The sequence below is a fragment of the Engystomops pustulosus genome, chromosome 6 (assembly GCF_040894005.1).
Source record: "Engystomops pustulosus chromosome 6, aEngPut4.maternal, whole genome shotgun sequence".
NCBI classification, from domain to species: Eukaryota; Metazoa; Chordata; class Amphibia; order Anura; family Leptodactylidae; genus Engystomops; species Engystomops pustulosus.
The window spans coordinates 129,573,896-129,597,621 of NC_092416.1; the positions used below are offsets into that span (position 1 = coordinate 129,573,896).

At 40.5% G+C, this 23,726-nt stretch overlaps 1 protein-coding gene across 3 annotated transcripts in view; it reads right to left on the reverse strand.

Annotated features, from left to right (window-relative positions):
- Window positions 1-2,144: 2,144 nt before the first annotated feature.
- LOC140064272 (cadherin-like protein 26) overlaps window positions 2,145-23,726 on the reverse strand; it is an 87,638-nt gene continuing 66,056 nt past the window's right edge. For 2 of the 3 annotated variants that reach the window (XM_072110991.1, XM_072110992.1), the window contains exons 12-20: window positions 18,162-18,383; window positions 15,040-15,155; window positions 14,779-14,835; window positions 11,044-11,091; window positions 9,343-9,399; window positions 9,182-9,259; window positions 8,274-8,333; window positions 7,861-7,950; window positions 2,145-5,161 (exon numbers count right to left, since the gene is read on the reverse strand). In XM_072110991.1, the coding sequence (XP_071967092.1) occupies window positions 4,949-5,161; window positions 7,861-7,950; window positions 8,274-8,333; window positions 9,182-9,259; window positions 9,343-9,399; window positions 11,044-11,091; window positions 14,779-14,835; window positions 15,040-15,155; window positions 18,162-18,383 (941 nt within the window). In that variant the 3' untranslated portion in view covers window positions 2,145-4,948. The remainder of the gene's footprint in view (window positions 5,162-7,860; window positions 7,951-8,273; window positions 8,334-9,181; window positions 9,260-9,342; window positions 9,400-11,043; window positions 11,092-14,778; window positions 14,836-15,039; window positions 15,156-18,161; window positions 18,384-23,726) is intronic. The other variant, XM_072110993.1, reaches the window with a different exon arrangement.

The window sequence follows — 23,726 nt, forward strand, 5'->3', positions numbered from 1 at the left end:
AAAACACGTTAGGTAATACTGTGTCACAAAATGCCCAATCTATCAAAACGGCAGTGGACCTCGTAACGGAAAATAGTGCCCAAATGTCCGAAATGCTACTTTTACACCATTCACATCACATAAAATATTTAATAAAAAGTGATCAAAATGCTGCATAGTCCTCAAATTGGTAGCAATTAAAACAGCATCTCATCTCGCAAAAAAAAAAAATCTGTCTTACACAGCTCTGTACGCTTAATTATTAAAAAGGTAGTAGCGTCAGGAGATGGCAAATTTGTTTTTTTCATACACATTGGGGCTCATTTACTAAGGGCCGCAGATCGCACTTTCATCTGACTCTGCATCTTTTTGGGGATTTGCACAGCGATCGGTTTTGGGCGAAGCTGTGCTGGCTTCCAGTGGGGGGCGTGCTGTCTGACGATCCAACTGATTCGGACTGAACGCAGGATTTAACTTTTAAATTTTGTCGCAAGTCCTAGCACTTAGATGCACCACGAAGAAGAAGGTGAACTTCCTGGAACATGAGCAGGGAAGCGACTCAATATCGGGTGGACGATCTTAGTGAATAGCTGCACACTGCATTATCATCGGACAATGCAGTTTCTGTGAACTCCGTCGGACAGGTAAGTAAATGTGCCCCATTGTTTTAATTTTTGAAAATGTATTAAAACACAACAAAACCTATATAAATCTGATATCATCGTGATCGTACCGAACCAAAGAATAAAGAAGATATATCATTTGGAGCGCACAGTGAAATTCGTAAAAAGTAAGCCCACAGGAAAATTATGCAAATTCATTTTTTCACCAATTTCTCCACATTTGGAATTTTTTTGCAGCTTCCCAGTACAGGGCATGGGATAATGAATAGCGTCACAGAAAACTTAAATTTGTTACACAGAAAATAAGCCCTTACACAGCTCTGTACACTAAGAAGTAAAATTTGTTACACAGAAAATAAGCCCTCACACAGCTCTATACACAGAAAAATGAAAAAGTTCTAGATCTTTGAACATGGGGAGCAAATAATGAATGAAAAAATAATGCAAGGACTCAATGCTGCATTGCAACATTTTAGCAAATCCCTTGACGAGATGTAACTCAAAACTCACAACTATTTCCTAACTGCACATATTTGTATTGTAAAATTGAGTTATTTGAAAAGCTGACATGATCTTGACATGTTAAACTATGAGAACACAAAATTATAATTTGAAGGACATTGCTAATTCTGGAATGTGGTTTGTGACAAGACAGTGAGAAGAAGGTATGCCATCCATTAGCTCAAAATTTTCAAGGCTGCTCAATGCAATCCCTAAGACCAAAGTATCATACTATATTTAACCGGTTAAGGACCAGGCCCTTTCCTGTTTTTTCATTTCCATTTTTCACTCCCCAACTTCAAAAATCTATAACTTTTTTATTTTTACACGTAAAGAGCTGTGTGACGGCTTGTTTTCTGCGTAACAACTTGCACTTCATAGTGATGGTATTGAATATTCCATGCCATGTACTGGGAAGCGGGAAAAAAATTCCAAATGCAGTGAAAATGGTGAAAAAACGCATTTGCGCCATTTTCTTGTGGGCTTGGATATTACAGCTTTCACTGAGCGCCCCAAATGACATTTCTACTTTATTCTTTGGGTTGGTATGATTACGGGGATACCAAATTTGTATAGGTTTTATAATGTTTTCATACATTTGCAAAAAAATTTTTTATTTTTTATTTTGCCATCTTCTGGCGCTAATAACTTTTTTACACTTTGTTGTTTACTATTTTTCAGACTCCCTAGGGTACTTTAACCCTAGGTTGTCTAGTTGATCCTATCATATACTGCCAGTATGGCAGTATATGGGGATTTTCCTCCTCATTTATTACAATGTGCTATCAGCACATTGAAATGAAGGGATTAAAACGAAATAGCCTTGGGGAGCGACAATCCTAGGCAAGATGGCGGCGCCATCTTTTTGAGGCTGCCGGCAGCTTTGCCGTGCTAGCACCGATCGCGGGTGTTACCGGTAAGTCTTTGCTGCAATATGCAGCAAAGACTTACCGGCTATGGAGAGGGCTCAGCCCGTAAGCCCTCTCCATGCAGCGGGACCCGACCGCCACCGTGAATACACTGCGGGCGGACGTGAACCAGTTAAAGTAGTGGGAAAGTTATTAGATTGATTAGTTCAGAACACAAATGTAGCTCATATTGCACACCAGAGTCCTCCTCCACTTATTCAGTGTGGAAAAGAGAAAATCTTCAAATTACAATCTTACTGCACTTCATCAGATATTAATTTTCACTTACAGAATGAGGAGTAATGACAAGAATAAGTCTTCATTAGATTATTTTATATTCCAATGTTTTTGTATTTTATTTGTATTTACAGATTATCCCTGATCAGTAAAAACCCTGAAACATAAAACAATATTTACAATATATAATACTATGTAGAGCAAAATTTAAGGTGGTGGAGCATGAGACTCCTAGCCCTGCACCAGGCATAACATAACACAGTGTATTAATTGTACCAGAGTTCACAGGGCCATAAATGATTTTCATATATAGTACAATGTCCATTGGTTCCGCCCCCAAAAAAGTTTCCAAAGGTGAAAAAATATTATATATTGAATCACAGTCAGGATAAATCTTCAACGCTGTGGCCAAATAAGCATATTGCCACCCTGAGATTATTTTTGTTAATTACAACATGTCTTTTAAAATATGTTTATAGAGTGGGTATGAAAAGTATTCAGAACACTTTACATTTTTCACTATTTGTTTCATTGCAGCCAATTGGTAAGATCAAAATTGTTATTTTATTGCTCATTAATGTACATTCAGCACCCCGTCTTGATAGAAAAAAACTGAAATTTAGATATTTTTGCTAATTTATTAAGCATGAAAAACTGAAATATCACCTGCTCATAAGTATTCAGACCCTTTGCTGTGACACTCATATTCAACTCACATGCTGTGCATTTCCTTCTGGTCCTCCTTTATTCTGCTCCTTCATTGGAGTCCAACTATGTTTAATTAAACTGATTGGACTTGATTAGGACAGGCACACATGGGTATATATGACTTCACAGGTCACAGTGAATGGCAAGGCACATGAGAATCATGAGGTCTAAGGAACTGCCCAAAGAGCTCAGAGAGAGAATTGTGGCAAGGCACAAATATGGTCATGGTAAAGAATTTCTGCAGCACTCAAGGTTCCCAAGGGCACAGTGTCCACCATAATGCTAAAATGGAGGATGTTTGGAATGACCACAACTTCCTCGACCTGGCCATCCAGCCAAACTAACCAATTGTGGAAAAATAGCTTTGGTGAGAAAGGGAGACAGAAAACAAAACAAGATCATTGTGGCTGAGCTCCAGAGATGCAGTAGAGAGATGGGATAAAGTTCCACAAATTCCACTATCACCGCAGCCCTCAATCGGTCAGGGATTTATGGCAGGGTGTGCCTATGGGATCCTCTCCTCGGTGCAAGACATATGAAAGCAGCCCACAGTGTCCAAAAAAAAACTAATGAAGGACTCCCAGACTATGGGAAATAAGATTCTCTGGTCTGATGAGACAAGATTGAACTTTTTGGTATTAATTCTAAATGGTATGTGTGGAGAAAACCAGGCAATGCTCATTACCTGCCAAATAGAATCCCAACAGTGACACATGTTGGTGGCAGCATCATGCTATGGGGGTTTTTGAGCTGCAGGGAGAGGACGACTGGTTGCATTAGGAGAAAAGAGGATATTTCACCAAGTACAGAGATATCCTTGATGAAAACCTCTTCCAGAGTGCTCTGGACCTCAATCTGGACTGAAGGTTCTCCTTCCAACAAGACAATGACCCTAAGCACACCTCTAAAATAACAAAGCAATTGCTTCACAACAACTCTGTGACCATTCTTGACTGGCCCAGCCAGAGCCTTGACCTAAACCCAATTAAGCACTGGATTATACATCCAGTCTTGACTACATGGGACAGTCTCATAACTGTTATACTTTTGTTCATATTGGGCATTATAACTGTAGTCATATTGTTGCTGGGACTTGATAATTGTATATTTATGTTGTAATTTATTATTATATGTTACTAAAATATATTATATAGAACTGAGTATCCAAATATATATTCCTTATGCCAATTTGACAATGGGGGAGTTTCACTAATTTACTGTGTACCAGAATTTTGGCTCAAGCTGTCATTGGCAAGAAACGTTTTTCAGCCTTGTCAAAATAGTGTCACAAATTAAGCCATTGAGTAAATCATGTGCATCTTCAGACTGGTTTAAACAGTGTACAATGTCTATATATTTAGACTGGATTAGTATATTTGTTACAAATATTTGTTTCAATTATGTAGAAGGACGCGTCAATGATCAATGGAGGAACATATTGAGGCAAAATGGGAAAATCAAAATACAAAAGTTAGGATAAAGTATGGATTCTGCTGTGGCATCAACTCCGCATCATATCATGTCTCTCTCCATCCACCACAGGCATATTCAATATGTATAACTTGGAGACATTTAACCATTCAGTTCAAAAGTAAACCAACCACCATTCAATGTGTCCAGAAAAGTAAATTGCTATAAAAAAAATCTCAATGACTTTCAGTGAGATAATGAAAAATGATATGTCAATATATGATAGCATCCAGCTTGACATATAGAGTGCAGTTCAGACATAGAAGATGACTGGGGTCATCTCCATTCAATGTCAAAGTCCAAAATGCAGGTGAGATGAAGAAATGGAAAATCCACCCAGAGCTTGCCGACCGACACAGCACAAAAATCTGACCCCTCATTAGGGGTATGTGACCCTCGCTATTTTTGAACTTTGTCTTCCATTTTCAACATCATATCTTACCATACATCAGCAACATATTGTGATTAGTTGCTTTCAGTTCACAAGATATGTAAATTAGTTGACACATGATATCCTATTGTCTAAAGATCAGTCGTAGGAACTTTCACCATGTGGTCTTCACAAATGTTCTCTAGTACGTTGAATTTTGACCCAAAGCTCTGAAGACTTGAAAGACTGCCGGTACTGCCGGAGATGCTGATGGCTTCCAGAGAAGAAGCGTGAGATAATTCGCCTTCCTCAGCATATACACGAGGCTTGTACATGTCTTGTGTGTTCATCTGGGCCTGTAGTTTCTGTAAATAAAAATAATGCATAGAAAAAAGCCATGAGGTATTGAATAAAGGTGTTACATCAGGCATAAATGAAAACTCAAAGATAGAGACAAAACGGGTGCAGGGACTGTAGTTGTAGGACCACAGTGTTTCTAAGCTCAGTAGTTGTGTTCTCTGTTGTTATTAATATGGTATTGTATGTACTATCTGCATTTTCTGAGAAGATGATTGGTGTTTTTTTTAAGATTTTCCTGTTTATTTTAGAAATGTAGCATTGAGAATCTGCAAAAAATAGGGCATATAAAAAAATTTTATGGATTGGTCACATGGGTCAATTTATTCTGATGCAATTCACTCACTGAAATGAATGCACCAGTGAAAAAATCTGGATTTATTTTTAGTGAACATGATTTAGTGAGGGATCTACGTATTTAAAAACCCAAAGGACTATTTGTGGGCCCAAAATGTCAATTTACAGGACCCATGATACCCTTAATCTGCCACTGATTATTGTTTAAACGAAGAGATATCGCAGGAGTATTACATTTTTTTGGCATCAGCTTAAACTTGTACACATTAGCATATCATCAGTAATCCGGTACAAGAAATATTAGAGGTCTTAGGCTCTAAACTAGAAAAATAGCTTTGGTTTAGCAAATCCTAACTCGCCACTAGCCCCCAGCTATTATCACAATGGTAAATCTCCTTCTGCTTATATGTGATATGTGTACAATCTCATGTAAAACTACACACCCTTAGATACCTATCGATTCTTTTCCATTACATGGATTCAGTTGTGGGTATAACAACATCATAGTTTATTGAACTAAAGGTAAATTTATATGATATAAAATCATATGAATAATGTGCTATACGTATAATACATATCAAGTAATCAGCACAAAAGAATTATGTTGCAAAACGTTAATAAGGCACCAACAGCTTAGATTCTGTATGTCTTGATTGTTCTCTTTTCCCCATCCTTTTATCTTTAGCAGTTTATATATTTCTTAGATAATTATATATTTATAACCTAGAATACTGCAACCTGGAGACATCACACTTTAGGAAAGCATTTCGCAGTATAAAGACAGTAATTTGTTAGTGCAGAATCATTATTTTTTTCTGTTTGCTGATTTGTGTTTTTAGAGATCTGGGAATGATCATTAAATGCCTAGAATAGAATTCAGCCTCTCTCATCCAGCTTATAGTTTAACTCTCATATCTCTGTGTGCCAGGATAAAGATTCAATTCATTATTAGCTGTTAGAGATGTGGGGAAACAACATAAAAGATATTTGAAGGGCATATGTAACCCTTTGCGACATTTAAAAGTTTTTTCATACTCATGTTGGCCTTTTAAATTATGGTATTGGTGGGGTACGGGGGTTAATGAGATGAAATTTCCAATACATAGAACTATAAACAGCAGAACTTGGTAGGGGGCAGAAGCCCATTTGAAATCCAGTTTGCGTCACACATTTGAAATGTATCAGGATACAGGCACTTTCTGATAACATATCAGAAGGGAAGATATTAAGAGATGAAAATAAGACAACACTATTAAATGTAAAGAGATGTGATGAAAGCCTGTGCAAAAATTAAATCTAAACAAGAGCATATAGTAGGATTTCTCAGCAGGACACCACCTGGGGTGTAGTCTCCAATTTAACAATGTATCTTTGTACTTATATTTGTAAAGATGCTAAAGCAGCTGTACTGTAATGGGTCCTGCATTGAATCTATCTGGCATAAACATAGAACTTCTGCTAGCGCAAAAACCGTGCATCACAGTGCAAAGCCAGATTCATGACATGAGTCCCATAAATAGTTACTCCAGTCCCCAACTTGTGTATGTGATGGGACTTTTTGAGCAAATTATGATTTATTAAAGGGCCAAAGCCACTTTAATGAGACTGATGGGCAGCGGAGCTCCAAAACTAGACCTGGTACTGTCCCAAAGGGCTACCTAATTATAAATAACCCCCAGTAGGTTGATAATCCCTCTTTCGAAATGAAGAGACATCATATGGGTTGTAATGAAAAAAGCTTTGATTACATGGAAGGAAATTTGTGCAGACAACAAATTAGAAGCCTTGGCTGGCAGAGACAATTAACCAGATGAGTCACCGTACTGGGCCTGCTTCTTAGAAAAATGTAGCAATTGGCATTCAGCTGTGATTTGGCACTATGGGGGTTATTTATCATTGGTTTTCCTGGGATTTCTGGTGTAAAAACTCTTAAAGTAGTCGCATTGTGGTTTTTTGAGACTTTTCACTGCTAAAATGTCTCACAGGACTATTTATACTTCTTTATTAATCTGGTATAAACATAGAACTACTGCTAGTGCAACACAGTGCAAAAAGTCCCTTAAAAATTCTAATAGTCACTCCAGTCCCTGCTGGTCTATCTACTGGGACTTTTTATGCATGTTTAGACTTTTGTGGGACTTTTTGAAAAAAAATCCCAGACATAATGCAGATCATAAGAACATTTATTAAAGGGCTAAAGCCACTTTAATGAATGTGAGGGGCACTGGAACTCCAAAAATAGACATAGAACTGTCCCAAGGAGCTGCCTAATGATAAATAACCCCCTATATATCTCTGCCATATTACCCCCAACAGTTCTATTACACGTAGAACATATTATAAGTTAGTAGGGTGGGGCCTTGAACACACACACATAAAATCAGTATAGTCATATAACTAGGCGTTGTACCTTTATTAATGTTGTCTCCAAAGTCCTGGAATATTTTCTTTGTAAAGAGTTGTAGTTAGCAAGAAAAGCCTGATTTCCAGCATTTGCCTGCTAAAAAAAAAAAAACATAGTATTAAAATAATTATTTCTGGTATTTAGTCATGGTAGAAAGACCCCCTACATCCACGGAGCTTAACAAAGAACTTGGATGCCTGAAGGAGTTTTGCAGCAGTTTTCTCAGCATATGTTACCATTCCTACAATTCACTTGTCCCTGTGGATTAACACAATGACCCAGTGGCTGAAATGACTAATTATTGCTCCACTAATATACAGAATGGCAATGTCCACAACAGTATTTGATTCACAATGAGTACCTCTGGAAAAATATGAACGTGTGCATAATTGCAACCAATTAGATACAGCGAAACTTACTTGAATTCTCAAGGAACTACCTCTTTGCAAGCTCATTTGTCTTCTCCCAGCATGATAACTCTATAAAAAAAATTGTACACATTTCAAGTTTTTTTAACTGAGCACAACATTGCAGATTTTCTATTGAAGTTGGCCTTATCTGCCATAATTTGAGCATAAACGTGTCGTTTGTTATATCTAGTTTAAGATCTATTGGGGAGCATTTATTATATACTTTCAAACAGAAAACTGGTGGAAAATTTTTCTTTCTCTTGCTGCACCTCTTACGCCTTATTGTCACCACCACAATTTTGGTGGTTTTCTAACACTTACAACTTGTTCTGTTTTTGGGTTTTGCAGCTTGTGAATTCAACACTTCTCTGGTTCTATTTTTCAGACTGTTTTTGTGGCGCAATTTGTCTCTAAAAAAATGAGAGCAGCGTAATGCAAGTCTAGGGAGTTCTATTTCACCCTCAGGAATAGGGAGACAGTTCTAAACCTTATTCTTCATGCACCGAAACATTAATCCCTTGCGCCACAAACTTAAATCACACCCAAAATAATAGCACACTTCCAGCGTCACCCTTCACCCAAATTAATAATTGCCCCCCAATTTTTCTGACTTGCTTGGATAAGACTCCATGGGATCTGCATGGTTTTGCACAAATGAAGGAAAGCTTTAGGTGCAGAGTTTTCCCTAGAACTCTGTCCCTAAGTAAGCAATCTGTAAGGTGGTCATACAGATGAGACAGACTATATATGTGCTGAATATATGATTAATACATATTTGCCATATTGCAGTGCATAGTGAAGTTCATATTGGCTCTATTCACAAGATCTACATGACAGAGTGGTCAGATTTAGATACCAAATGCGACTGCTACATCTGCTAGACCCTGTTCTGATTCCCACAGAGGCCCAAAGCTTACCGAATGTCGGCGCCTGTTTGCTCGATCAAAAGCCCCTGCTCCAACCCGGGTGTCTTCATTATTTCTACTTGAATAAATCTATGAGAATGAAAATGAATAAGACTTTTTGTAGATCGCTACAGCCAGAACCAGAGGGATTTTCAAACCCTACATAAACTTACTTGAATGCTGTTGGAGCGACCCACTTTTGTCTTATTATGGACAACCACTGCTGGTGCCTGGATTATATAAGACATGAAAAAACTTTTTACCAGTGTGAGAGATATATAAGAGCTTTGCAATTGCAGTCAATAAAACATCTTAGAAAAGGGATCATGCAGAGGTGTTATAACAATTACAGTCTTTATGGATGAAAAGCCATTGCAACCACATTAATGCGTGACCCAAGAAATTAATGAGACTCCCTCACGTGGGTTCATGCAACCCCACAATGATGGTAACAGACATGCCTGGCAATAGTACACCCTCTTCCCAAAAATTGTAAGGCTGAAGGTCTTGTAAGGAAAAAGAAATTCTGTAGAGGGTCTCATCACTGATAGACGTATGACATAAATAGGGTGTAGATGGTCAATAACTTGGGCAATTCTAATCAAGTGATGCTTCATTAGCTTGTGTTGTGTCACAAATTACCTCATTATATACAATAAGGTTTTCAGTTCAAGTGAAGCGAAACACTCTGAAATTCACAGAAAGACCACTGTGCAGTGCCAGCTATTGTTGGGGGCATCTTGATACATAGCATGTATGGTTTACTCGCCTATTTGTGTGACACCCACAGTATCAGAACAGCATAAAGATGGATTGGTGTTGTGGAAATTACTAAGCCGCTACCTAACCTTCAACAATACATCTATAATGGGGCACATTTACTTACCCGTCCCGTCGCGATCCCCACTGTGCGTTGTCCAACCACATAGCTCGTGCACCCGATTTCCTGCATCTGTGACTTCCCCCCTGAGGTCCGCCGGAGTTCACCTTCCTCTTCCCGGTGCATATGAGGGCTGATCTTGCGACATTTTCGTTTTAAAATTCCGCAGTTTGTCCGAATCAGTCGGGTTGTCTGATGTCCACCGCCCCGATTCGTGTTGCATGCAAGCCGGGGCCGATGTGCCACAATTCGATCGCGTGCGCCATAAACCCAGGGCAATTCAGGGCAAAACGGTAAAAAGTTGGGAAACCTGACGAAAATGCGCTGTTCAGACCCTTAGTAAATGTGCCCCATTGTTTTTTGTTCAATTTCAGTAACTCCAGTGGATTTCCAGATTGCAATGCTTTTTTAAGGAGGTGCTCCCTAAACTTCTTAAATGGTGTCTGACACACGCACATGTTGTTGATGTTCATTTTTAGTTTTTTTTTTCAAATTTGAAAAAAAGTAGAACACAGGGACCCAATACAACCTGCCGATACTAGTCATGAGACACAGCAGCCACAATTATGCTTTTCAGACCCATTTTGGTTGTTCTACATAATTTTTTACCTTTATATAATTATAACATAAACAGATCAATTTTCTACTTTTACTTAGCATTACCATAAATTGCTCCCCCTCCCACAGTCATCTCAGTCTCTGGGGTATAAGAGAGATTGCTGGTTTGTTGAAAATAAAAAATAAAAAAATTGGAAATGTTTTTTTTTCGCTCTAATTAGTCGTTTTTACTGGCATCGTTTTCTACCTTTTACCTCTAAATATGTAAATTTATTCCCAAAGCCTTTGCAGCAGACCTGAGAATAATTCACAAGTTTGCTGATTTGAGATTTTCATTGAATATTGTGAAATTGCTTACAACGTGAACACCTCTCTTTCTTAATCTTCTCCATTCCATGCTTTCATGCAAAAAAAAAAGGTTTATACTTCTACTTACCGACAGCCTTCTGGTACTGGATCTGTGGAATGCGGAGTCAATCTCCTCCTACCCCAGAGATAAAAATGTGTTCAGGACCTATAAGCTCAGCAAATATATGAAAGGGTTGTTCACTCTCCCTTTTTGTCAAAAGAAAATCAACCATGAAAATCCAGCATGATAAACTAAGGACACGTACTCATAGATCCAGGCATTGTGATTGTGGCAATCTTCTTGTATCTTTCATGGCCTGTCATCATGCTACAGATTTACAGTTGTAAGATTGTATCCCCCTCTTCTTTCTCAGCACTTCAGACAGCAGAGGATGTTTGAGCATGTGGTGGGAGGGGGGAATGCTTCTGTACAGTGTAACAGCCTGTGAAACTGCAGTAGCAAGGGGCTCTGATAACTCCCCCAGAGATCTTTCGTTAATTGCCATACTTTTAAAGTTACATTTAGAAGGAAGGGGCCTTGGATAACAAATATTAGATTACCACAATCACAATGTCCAGATCTAGTAATAAGTGTACCCAGTTTATAATGCTTGATTTTGATGATGAACCCTGGTTGTCCTGATGCTGAGAACATCTAAGTGATCATCTAAAACTTGTTGAGCCACCTGGTAGGAGGTTAAAATTTCTTCAGCTCTATTACCATGAAAAAAGTACTAGTACAGGGGCGTAACTTGAGGGGGTGCAGTGGGTGCGGTCGCAACCGGGCCCAAGAGGCTTAGGGGGGCCATAAGCTGTAACTTTCCCATATGAGTAGACTAGTATTATCTTAGGGGGCCAAGTACAGACTTTGCACTGGGGCCCGTCAACGTCAAGTTACGCCGCCGCTACCGTCTGATTTTTCCTGAGACAGTGAACTCTTTGTAGTTTTTAGTTGTCCTTCGGGATTGAGTACGTTATTATGGTGGTTTTAAAAGTTTTTTAAAGACAAGACTGCTTTGTTAGAAACAGCACCATATGTATCCACAAGTTGTATCCAGGGCCGGCGCTATGGGTAGGCAAAGTGGGCAATTGCCCAGGGCCCCCTGCCCCCTGGAAGAGGAGAATCTCTTCTTTCAAATGAATCTTGAATTGTGTTTCTAGGTGCCATGGATCCAGAGATATTCAGGTTTAAAGTGATAATATCAGGTGGCATTTTTATACATAAAAATCACTGACAACAGCCGTTAAACAGTTAATATCTCCGTTTTCCTGACACTTCCAAATACATTTCTATAAAAGAGGAGACTCTTCTTTCATAGGAAAAAAGAAGTGAGGTTCTAGGTGTCAGAGAGCCAGAGATACAGCCGCCTGAAGTGTCTCCCCCCCCCCCCCTCCAGTCTCTTAGCCATCAGGGTACAGGGAGCATTTGCTGCACACAGGAGCTGCTGCACCTCACAGATAATGGAAATATTCACTTTATATGTTACTACATTTTGAGAAGGAATAAAATCAACTAATATTCATGTTTTTAACCCTTCTCTATGCAGAACTATCTGAGAACACACTTGCTCTCTTATTGCCTTTTATTTGGTGACAGTTCTTTTTGCAAAAATTGACTGATATGATGGACATTCGCTCCTCTTCGCCTAATGTCGCTACATATTAACACCGCAACCCAGAACATGCCCATAAAGTTATATGTAACACCAAAAACACACACATGGAATAAAGTTATTATTTCCCACCATCCCCCATTACTTACACCTATGTTATGACGTTCTCACTCAGATTCTTATGAAGCGCGGAGGGTTCTGTTATTGTGCAGATAATACATTGGCGCGTATCTAAAAGTGACTTTTATTATGTCATAAGAGGGGTTTATGGATATATAGTTATTATTTGGGTGACCATTGTGTAAGGAGCATATAATGATAGATCTGTGTGACGCTCACGTAGTTTGGTGTCCCCTGTGAATGTAACGTTCCCTTTGCTGTAATATTTTGGTGAATATCCACATGTGGGGTCTGTATGATCTCCTCACCTCTTACTGTTTTAGGAAAGTAGATTTTCTTTATATAAGTATCTGGATTTGTAAATATTTTAGAGCCAATTTTGAATGTTAATTGCCAAATGCATCGCCTGGTTGTTGGATTTCAAAATTATAAAGGTTTTATGTCGCCTTTACTGTTTATTCTGTTTTATTGCTATATTTTGCAGGTCTTGACTGTCTTAAAATTTCTTGCTGAAAAGCAGATATCTAGTTATTACAGTTTTAGTGATATTATGTGGATTTATATATGTGAATATATCAATATGGGACATTTGTGAACTCTACACATGTCTATCTATTACATTTAGGAGATGTTAAGGTAAATATTTTCTGTTTGGAGAACATTTTTTGCCATCAAAGTTCAAATTTTAAGTATTTTTTATAAAATGTTTCAGTTTGAATCAAATTTGCATGAAGGCGCCTATGTCTATAAACTGTTTAATGCAATTTTGAAAATAGGGCAAAATTTTATTTTTTAAACATCAAAATTGTAAAAATTGCTCTGGTCGATAAGGCGACAAAATATCCAGAAATGCCTGGCGGTGAAAGGGTTAATAGCCCTTGGTTGAATTCCTGGGTGAAGGTGCTTATCATCTATCTCCTGTCTATATATCTATCTGTCTAGCTATCTATATCATATAATCTGACCATTTATATATCTCCCTTTTTCTCTATCAATTTTTTAATCAATCTTCTATTTCTCTTCTACTGTATTTATCTCTCATCCATCTCCTGTATATATACTATAACTACGTTATAGTTCTGCATCTGGAAATCATCTTTCATATTTATCTTCTATCATAATAATTATAATTAATAATGCCCACAATCTATTCAACCTACCAGTCATTTTGTGGAGTGTGGGAGGAAACCGGAGGACCCGGAGGAAACCCACGCAAACACAGAGAGAACATACAAACTCTTTGCAGATGTTGACCAGCGCTGCAAGGCTGTAGTGCTAACCACTGAGCCACCGTGCTGCCCATCAATTTCCCTATCATCTATCATCTCCTATAAAATACTCCCATACTACAGTTTGTTTTACCATACTAAAGGGGGCCTCTTACTGACTGACTGGTCATAAAATAGTTTTATTTTGGGGCCCCACTTTTAGTTTTGCCCAGGGCCCCACTTTGTCTAGCACCGGCCCTGGTTGTATCTGGTATTACATCTCCGTGAAGTGAATGGGACTGTGCTGTATTACTATATACAACAGTACAAATGGGCAACCCAACCAAAAACATTAATGGTAATTTTTATTTGTGTGGCCCCTGAGCACCTGCATTGTGTTAGTGCAGTCCTGGCCAAATATTTGTCTAGAGCCCCCTAATGCATAGCCCCCATAGAGCAAAGAGTCCTAGCTTCAAACTGTTTTGATTCAGAAGGCACTTAAAAAAATGTAACACATGCAGGAAGTATGGAGGTTTGCATCCTGCTTCTCCATGGGAGTGATTCTGCCCTTGTCCAAGTAAGAGAAGGATGATATGTCACAATCCAGGTGGCCTTACTACTACTACTGACATTTTTTAACACCTATAGATCTCCAACCAATAAAGAGTGTGAATGAAAATCTTCTTAAGGTGTCCTATTCTGGTCCTTTTATAATTCGTTCAAGACAGAGATTTTTGGACATCACCAGTAACTGGGTTTGAACTGGTGTTTTTTTCTCTCATTTAAGCACACCATTTTCAGTATAATTACAGAGTATATGGACAATGATAATAATATTAATATTCTATTGGTAAATCATTCTTTAAGTTATGGAAAAATTACCTGATCATTGGTTGTAACATTAGCCATGTTCCCCACTCCATTCAAAAAATCTGCAGCCTAATGAGAAATAAACAAATGACATAGGTTTATGATAGATATGAGTTAGATAAAAGATATGAGATAGATAGTTTGTGCCTAGGTTCTAGAGCTTGTAATGTATACTTGCATAAGAATTCAGAATTGCTATGCAGAATTTGGGAAAAGCTGGAGTGCCCCAAAGCAGCACAACAGTCACCAATTAGAATAAACATAACTTCATACCATACAATCCTTCTTCTCTGATTCCTCATTGTATGTTATCATTGAATTCAGAGGCTCATTATCAACAGGGACCATGGATTTCTTGGTTTGTATCTTGCACAGTAGGAGACATAGTACTGTTTGTAAAACAAAAGAACAGAAAAATGACACTGATAAAATTAAAGACAGGTGTGGAGTGGGGGCGTGGCTAACCAATGATAGGAGAGACAGCTCCACCTGTGGCAATCTAATCCTTCACCATCCATTCCTCCTGGCACCCCGAATCGCTTGGCAGTGCCCACTACAGACCTGCTGAAACCCCCACGAGACCCTGCATATTGATATTTTGCAGCCTGGGCCACTCCATCTGGATCCGGAGCTCCCTTTCTCCGCATCTGACCACCTGGGAACTGTTTTAGGCTCCATCCTACATCCCTGAGGCCCCATTTGCAGCTGAATCCCCGACATTAATTAGGGGCCCCACCAGGTGCTGGACCACTTCTGGCCAGATCGGAGTGCAAGGAACTCCCTGCTGGTCCCGGCAGTCTTCCTGTGCTTTCAGGATAACCTTGGTGGCCTTGGTTAACCCTTGACCACCAAAAGGCTTTGGTGAGTGTGTATAGCCCACAGCATTCTTCACAGCTACAGCCCTGGAATCAATTTGTGCGATGACCCAGTGCTCCCCTCAGTGACCACACAGACCATCACTGCAGCCCAAGTGCCCATCCTGCCTTGATAGTGCCCACCGAAGAATCTGGTACACCCACACTGCCTGTAGCTGTATCCACTTGTGAAATAAAGAAACCTTTTTCCACGGAGTGTTGCCCGTCTGCCTTTTCCTCTGAAACTTCCAGGGTCCCTGAATCAGACCCTTCGAGCTTGCACCCACCTTTGGATCTTAATCCGCTATCTCACTGTGCTGCCCTCCTCTGACGTGTGTTCCACACTGCCTGTAGTCCGCTCTCTATGTCAAGATCTGAGCTGAACCAGCCCGGGACACACGGGGTGCTGGCTACAACTAATAACTGACACCCCAGTGTAACATCCGCGGTCGGAGCGGGCTCCGATCGTGGGTGGTTAACCCATTAAATGCTGCGGCATTTAACATGTCTTTGGGGGGTCTTTCTTCCACGATGCCCCCCACACACACACCGTTTTCAGGGGGTGCTGATCATTGCTATGGCAGCCCTGGGGTCCGATCAGGCGCTGCCTGAAAGATGGTGTCCCTGACATGGCTAAGAGCAGTTAGTTACTATCCTGGGCAATGCCAGAAGATACAGCTAGTATGCTATGTAATAGAAAACATGACTGTAAGATGCAACACTGTGTCTTAAAGGACATATCCAAAATGATAAGAATGCTTGAAGTGATATTCAGTTCTTGGCACCTCAATATAAATATCTGCAGGTCTCACTCTAGTCTCATATTATATCTGATGACTGTGTTTGCCTCTTACATGCACCACTTACTAAATGGTGAACTCTGTCAGAACTGAGTGGGGAAACAACACATGCAGGATATCGGGTGCACGGTCTGAGTGAATCGTGGCACAGTGCATTATCGTCGGACAATGCACTTTCGGTGAACTCCAGTGGCCGGCTAACTAAATGGGGCACATTTACTTACCCGGTCCAGTCGCGATCCAGCGGCGCGTTCTCTGCTCTGGATTCGGGTCCGGCCGGGATTTATGAATGTAGTTCTTCCGCCGTCCACCAGGTGGCGCTGCTGCGCTGAAAGTCATCTCATCGCGCCGGAATGCACCACCTCGGACCAGGTGAAGGTAAGCGCTCCCCAAGCGACACTTTTTCGGTTTTTAAATGCGGCGGTTTTTCCGAATACGTCGGGTTTTCGTTCGGCCACGCCCCCCGATTTCCGCCGCGCGCATGCCGGCGCCGATGCGCCACAATCCGATCGCGTGCGCCACAATCCCGGGGCAATTCAGGTACAATCGGCGCAAATCGGAAATATTCGGGTAACACGTCGGGAAAACGCGAATCGGGCCCTTAGTAAATGACCCCCACTGTGTTACTTAGTGATCAAGGTGTTTAAATAACATACTGTTCATCTGGCAATGCTCCACGTCAGTCAGAAAATTAATAGATAATGGGGGTCATTTACTAAGGGCTCGATTCGCGTTTTCCCGACGTGTTACCCGAATATTTCCGGTTTGCACTGATTTCCCCTGTATTGCCCCGGGTTTTTGGCGCATGCGATCGGATTTTGGCGCATCGGCGCTGGCATGCAAGCGACGGAAATCGGGGGCGTGGCCAAACGAAAACCCGACGGATTCGGAAAAACCGCCGCATTTAAAAAACCGAAAGTGTCGCGGAGCTTGCACTCACCTTCATCCAGGATAGGCCGGTGTATTTGAGTGCGTTCCGATGCTCTTCAGCGCAGCAGCGCCACCTGGTGGACGGCAGAGGAACTACCTTAATGAATCCCGGCCGGACCCTAATCCACCGCAGAGAACGCGCCGCTGGATCGCGAACGGACCGGGTAAGTAAATCTGCCCCATTATGTTACAATAGCAGAAGAGCTGCAAGTTGAGACCACTTAGGTTTGACAAATTTAACTAGCTTCTATTCTCCAGGAGTTGCCATTTTATGACAACCAGTTTATGTAGATAGTGGTTGTTGCTGAACTTAAAAGGGGTTTTCCAATTGTAAATTTTAGGAGCTTGCCTGGGGAGGGATTTAAAAAAAAAAAACCTGTACTCACCTCCTCCGCCCTGTGCTGCCATCTCGCCTGTCCGTGCCCCTGTAAGCTCCATTGAGTTCAGCTTATGGCCAGCCGAGGTGGCTGGCTATGCCCACCCTTCTCCATATATAAGTGCATTCTACAGTGCTGGGAGTGGTCAGCCACCTCGGCTAGCCGGAAGCCGAACCTAGCGGAGCTTCCATGCCCCTGTAAACAAACAGTGGTATGGACCGGCAAGACAGCAGCACGGGACACCGGGAGTGACCCAGGAGGTGAGTACGGTTTGTTTTTTTAAAATCCCTTCCCAGCCTGGCTCCAGAATTTAATAACAATCGGCAAAACCGCTTCAATGCTTTAAGTTAACTTTTTTTAACAGTGCCCCTACAGAAGCATAGGATATAACATAGGGTTTTATGAATTTAGACTATATTAATAAATCTACTCACAGAGAAAGATTACTGGAACCAACAGTAGTAGTGCAATGGCACCTCCACCCAGAGCTGGTGGGTCTGTCAGTTTTTCGATACAGACTTCACCACCCAAGCAGTCGCAAACATACACAGTGATGTTCTCAAAAGCTACATTGCCTTGAAGATCATAGATTTCTAGATGTAAGGTGTGGTTTCCTTGGTAAGCATCTTTTTCCTTCTTCACCTTAAGGATATCATCTGAAACACAGACATTGACAAACATCATTTTTTGGCTATAAAGAACTCCTAAGTATTGAAGAAAAAAATATCAGAGTGTTAAAGGAAAAACTGATACACTGGGGCATATTTACTTGCCTGTCCGGAAGAGTTCACAGAAAGTGCATTGTCTGACAATCATGCACTCTGCCGCGATTCACTAAGATTGTGCGCCCGATATCCTGCATGTGTCGCTTCCCTGCTCAGGTCTGACGGAGTTCACCTTCTTCTTCCTGGTGCATGTAAGTGCTTGATCATGCGACACAATTTGAAAGTTAAATCCTGTGCTCAGTGCGAATCAGCCGGATCATCTGACGACACCCCCCCCCCCATTTCTGTTGCATGAAAGACAGCACAGCTGCATCACAATCCGATCACATGCGACACAATTTTCTGCTAAATACCTGTCCCAGCTGTGCAAAACCCGAAAACGACGGAATGTAAATGCCAGTATTAAATTTCCCCCACCAATGCATGTTGTCCCAGATCTACTGAGTGGCTCAAGCCTCTTAAAAAATCCAAATGGGAACCCTGTCAGGTTGCAGCTGTTTAAACCAGGTCTGACTCGGGGGAGACTTTAGCTATAGTCTCCTAAGGTTTTTGTTGCAGAAACTATAGCAATTATGTGGGACAAGGCATTCACGACCACTGCCACTCCTGCTTTGGGTGAGACAGGGTGGAAAAGGAAGGAAATTGGTGGGGCTGTGACTTTATAAATCCCTTTTCCATCAAAAAAATGATGGAAAAAGCTTTATAAATTCCACCATTGTAGTTATGACAGCCCCTATATCCTGATCGCTCTTGGGTACACCTTCTGACAACACCATTTGTGAGCCTTTATTACAAAGGGAACCTGACAACCTGCAGAAATTTAACAGCTGTTCATCTACTGTATAAATGGGACAGGTCAACAAGGGAAAGGTCTTGAGTTACCTGCACACAAACGAATAGGGGACATTATTGTCTGTTTTTCATGGCCAAATTGACTCACTCTGGCATCTGTTTTTTATAGATCCTAATAAATTGAAGTCTAAGAGTAATTTGTGAAAATGTTTCTGACTAGAACAATGTTAAGGAAGTAAGACTTCTCCTTATGGAGACTGCCAATTAAGGCCACCATGTAGGTGTGTGGAGTCTTATAGCCATGGATGCTCCACAAGGGGATTCTGGAAAAATATGCAAAGTTTTCCAGGATGGGATAAGGAAAACCACGCCTCTTTTAACTACCTTGTAGAGCAGCTCCCTTGACATCAAGCATGACCTACAAAAGGCCTTATGACATGGTGTGGGATTAAAACCAATCCAGTTTATCTATTACAGAAGGAACAGACTCCCAACTGTAGACACCACTGTTTCCACCTGGTTGGGTCTCCTCAGTACAGCGTAGGAAACTGGTTTGGCTGGGTGAGAGGCTTGTGATTAGGGTTAGGAAGTAAGAAGGAATAGATATACTGGATTTGTTTTAATCCTGCTATTAAGCAGATTAGTCGCCCAGACCATTAAAATAACGTCTGTGGGCGCTGATCCATTATAATGCATGCATGTGTCATCCACTAAAAAACTGAAAGCACATGGATGATTTTGAATGTAGTGCTCCACTGGCCTTAGTGATTGATCAAGAAAAGTCACCAGCCTGCTTCATAACATTTTCTGTGTAGTTTGTATACCAAATGCAAATTAAAGGATACGTTTTAAAGTCTAAGAAAAATAAGCCATTTTAAGACTTGCATGTACAGGCAGTCCCCGGGTTACATCCAAGATAGGGTCTGTAGGTTTGTTCTTAAGTTGAATTTGTATGTAAGTCGGAACTGTATATTTTATCATTGTAACCCCCAGCCAAATTTTTTTTGGTCTTGGTGACAATTGGATTTTAAAAATGTTGGATTCTCATAAGAACCAGGATTAACAATAAAGCTTCATTATAGACACCTGTGATAACTGTTATAGCTGTTTATTGTAGCCTAAGGATAAATTACAGTAAATTACCAACATCCAGAGGTCCGTTTGTAACTCTGGATCGTATGTAAGTCAGGTGTTCTTAAGTAGGGGACCGCCTGTATAGCAGAATTGTGTGGTGACTTTTCATGGTGACATTATAGATTTTCCACTTTGCAACCATAAGAATGACTTCACTTTAAGAAAATTTACAATACTATTCATTGTATGCAGTTGACTTTTTTGTCTCTTGTTTTTTAATAACCTCTGCCTTACATACATAGATGGGCTGTTAGCTGCCTACCTTGACATTGGAATGTGGCATGATTTGTAGATGATGTCTAACAAACAGAAGAACTTGTTAAGATATTACCCAGAAATAATTTTCACAATGTAAGGTCTCATCATGGCTCTCACTATGGGCTTTGCCTACGGGAGCTTGTAGGTGTTTCTCATTCCTTTAATAACCAGCTATTCAGGTTTGTTAGTGACTGTCCATCTATATCTATAACAGGTTACATTATTTGATATATAGACATAATTGTTAGTTTTGAGTCATCTAATACCTCAAAGACAATACCATCTGTTGTGTATGTAGCTAGTCCAGCATCTTCATGGTGGTGACACCCCCAGGTCTATATGTCACTACAATCTCTCTCCCTCATCCTTTGATAAATGTTCATATAAACTTAAATGTGATCAGTAGTTTGATTATAGGTCTACATCAAGACAAATTTAATGAATGTAATGTTACAAGAATCAAAAGGCCTATACTTTTATTTCATATAAGAAAATACGTTGGCGTCTGGTCAAAACTATACAGTAGTCATTTCTTCCCTTGGTAATAAAGAGTAATAATAAAGAGTATTAGACGTGCACCCAGCATTACAGTTAAAATATTTAGCAAGACAGTGGACTTACAGCCATGAATCATATTCCACATGTATTGATAAAGCCGAATTCTAGTCCTTTCACACGGGCACCTTACTTCACCTTCCCATACCTATTTATGCTAGTATGGCCTCCGATCTTCTGTTCTGGGATAACAATAAACTTGGTACAACCCCTTGAGTCTCAAAGACTCACATTGCATAGATATAGAATTAAATGTAAAAATTTAAATTACTGGCAAGGAAAATGACTATTTACATGAATACAGAACAGTATTTAATTTTTATAGCAATATGTGTATCATTTTTAACCCTTTCCCTGCCAAGGGTTGGTTTTTTATATCCACAAAAAACACTTCAGGATCCAGCTTTTGTGTAGAATAAAACCGCCTTTATTCAATACTTCATGGCATCCAACAGGTAAAATACAGGTCAAGCCTGACCGTTCCACCTGTATTTTACCTGTTGGATGCCCTGAAGTATTGAATAAAGGCGGTTCTATTCTACACAAAAGCTGGATCCTGAAGTGTTTTTTGTGGATATATTGCTCTGCAGCGGGGAGGATCCGTGCTAGTGGAAGGAACTTGCTGTGGATCTAGGTGAGCTGGAGAAAAACCCTTATATACATTGGTATTTTATATGTCCTCACAGGATGCCACCTCAGTGGCCAAGGACATATCTAATAAACCCTGGCTACTAAGAGCCACAACTTTGGAATGGAGGCACTAGACAGTTCTAGTGTCATATGAAACAGGAGAATGTCTTTCATATAATACCAGACATCTGAAGATATTCACAGTCAAGAGTAAAAGCTGTACATGAAGATCGCAAACCCAAATTTCACTTTAACCATGAATATATGTGGTTTCTTTGGAAGCTTGAAACACAATGATTCTCCTTTTTGAGATGACACCAGAATTGTGATTCTAGATTTCATCGATCCAATGTTAACCCCCTCTGAAGTGTTCCTCCCTCCAGCCTTTTAGCAGAAAGGGGGAATTACAGCTTACAGATAACACAATTATTATCTGCATCTGTAGCTAAACCTGGAGGAGCATTAACATGAACTTATGTTATTAATCCCCTCCTACCTATACCAATCAGAGTGCACACTTGCTCATATAATGAGTGTTCTTTTACTTTTCTTAAAGGAGCAGTGTCACGGGTGCTCCCGCGATACCTGTCTCAGATCACAGGTACACCCATGTCTCTCCGTGTACCCCCGGAGCCACTAAGATTTAAAGGGCCAGCGCGCCGATAATTGATATAAATTCCTGCCTCTTCCTGTGACCCTTGCCGGATCTACAAGCCTTCCCCTGAAGAGAAAGCTCCCCTGTGTATTCCTGCGTTCCTGTGATTCCTGTGTTCCTGTGTGCCAGTCCGTTCCTGTGATTCCTGCGTTCCTGTATGCCAGTCCGTTTCAGTGTATCCTGCATTCCAGTCCGTTACTGTGATTCCTGTATTCCTGTGTGCCAGACCGTTTCAGTGTATCCTGCATTCCAGTCCGTTACTGTGATTCCTGCATTCCTGTGTGCCAGTCCGTTTCAGTGTATCCTGCATTCCAGTCCGTTACTGTGATTCCTGCGTTCCTGTGTGCCAGTCCGTTGCTGTGTTCCTGACCGGCGTGCCTGCTCCTGCGATTCCTGACGTAAGTCCTAGTGTGCCTTTCACTGCTATTCTCCTGCCGTCACCCCGGGTACAGACTGTCTCCTGTATTACTACCTTGGCAGCCACCTCAGGCTAGTCACACCTGTGTAACGACCTGGTGGTATCCCGCCGCAGCAAACCCATCTCTGGGCTCTGGTGAAGGCCAGGTGCCATTTAGACTCCGTTCCCAGGTCGGCTAGCACCATCTCCCGCGGCTAGCACAGACTCCCAGCCCTGACAAGCAGTGGATGAACATTAGATCCTCTGTTCTAATGTAGATACATGTTAACACTGTGACCCAGAACTTGTCCAAAAAGTTGCAGGTAACGTGTAATACACATACATGTTCCTGAATAACTATAACTCAAATTCTTATGAACTGCAGAAGGGTCCGTCTTTGCGCTGCTAACACATATTACACCCATATAAAAGTGAGCTTTGTTATCTCATTAGTTTGGTTTAGGAATACAGTTTTTTATTTGTGTTACAGTTGTTTAAGAGAATGTAAAATAATATATCTGTGTAATCCTTCTGTGGAATGTGGGGTTTTTATAAACTCCTCATTATTCTGTTTGTACATTTTCATTTTTATAAGAAGTCTGAATTTGTCTGAATTTGTACATATTTTAGTGGAAAATTGTTATTTTTACGTAAATTTTTCATTCTATACTGTGGATAGGGCCTAACATTTGTTCATGGGAAAACCCCTTTAAAGTGATAACATTGGGATACCAGGGAGTGTCATGCATTCATCAATTTTGCATGTTAATTTAATATGCATCATCTTATAATTATAACATCCCCATCTAGCGGCCTTCTTTAGTCATAATGTGTTACTACAAAATACCAATTT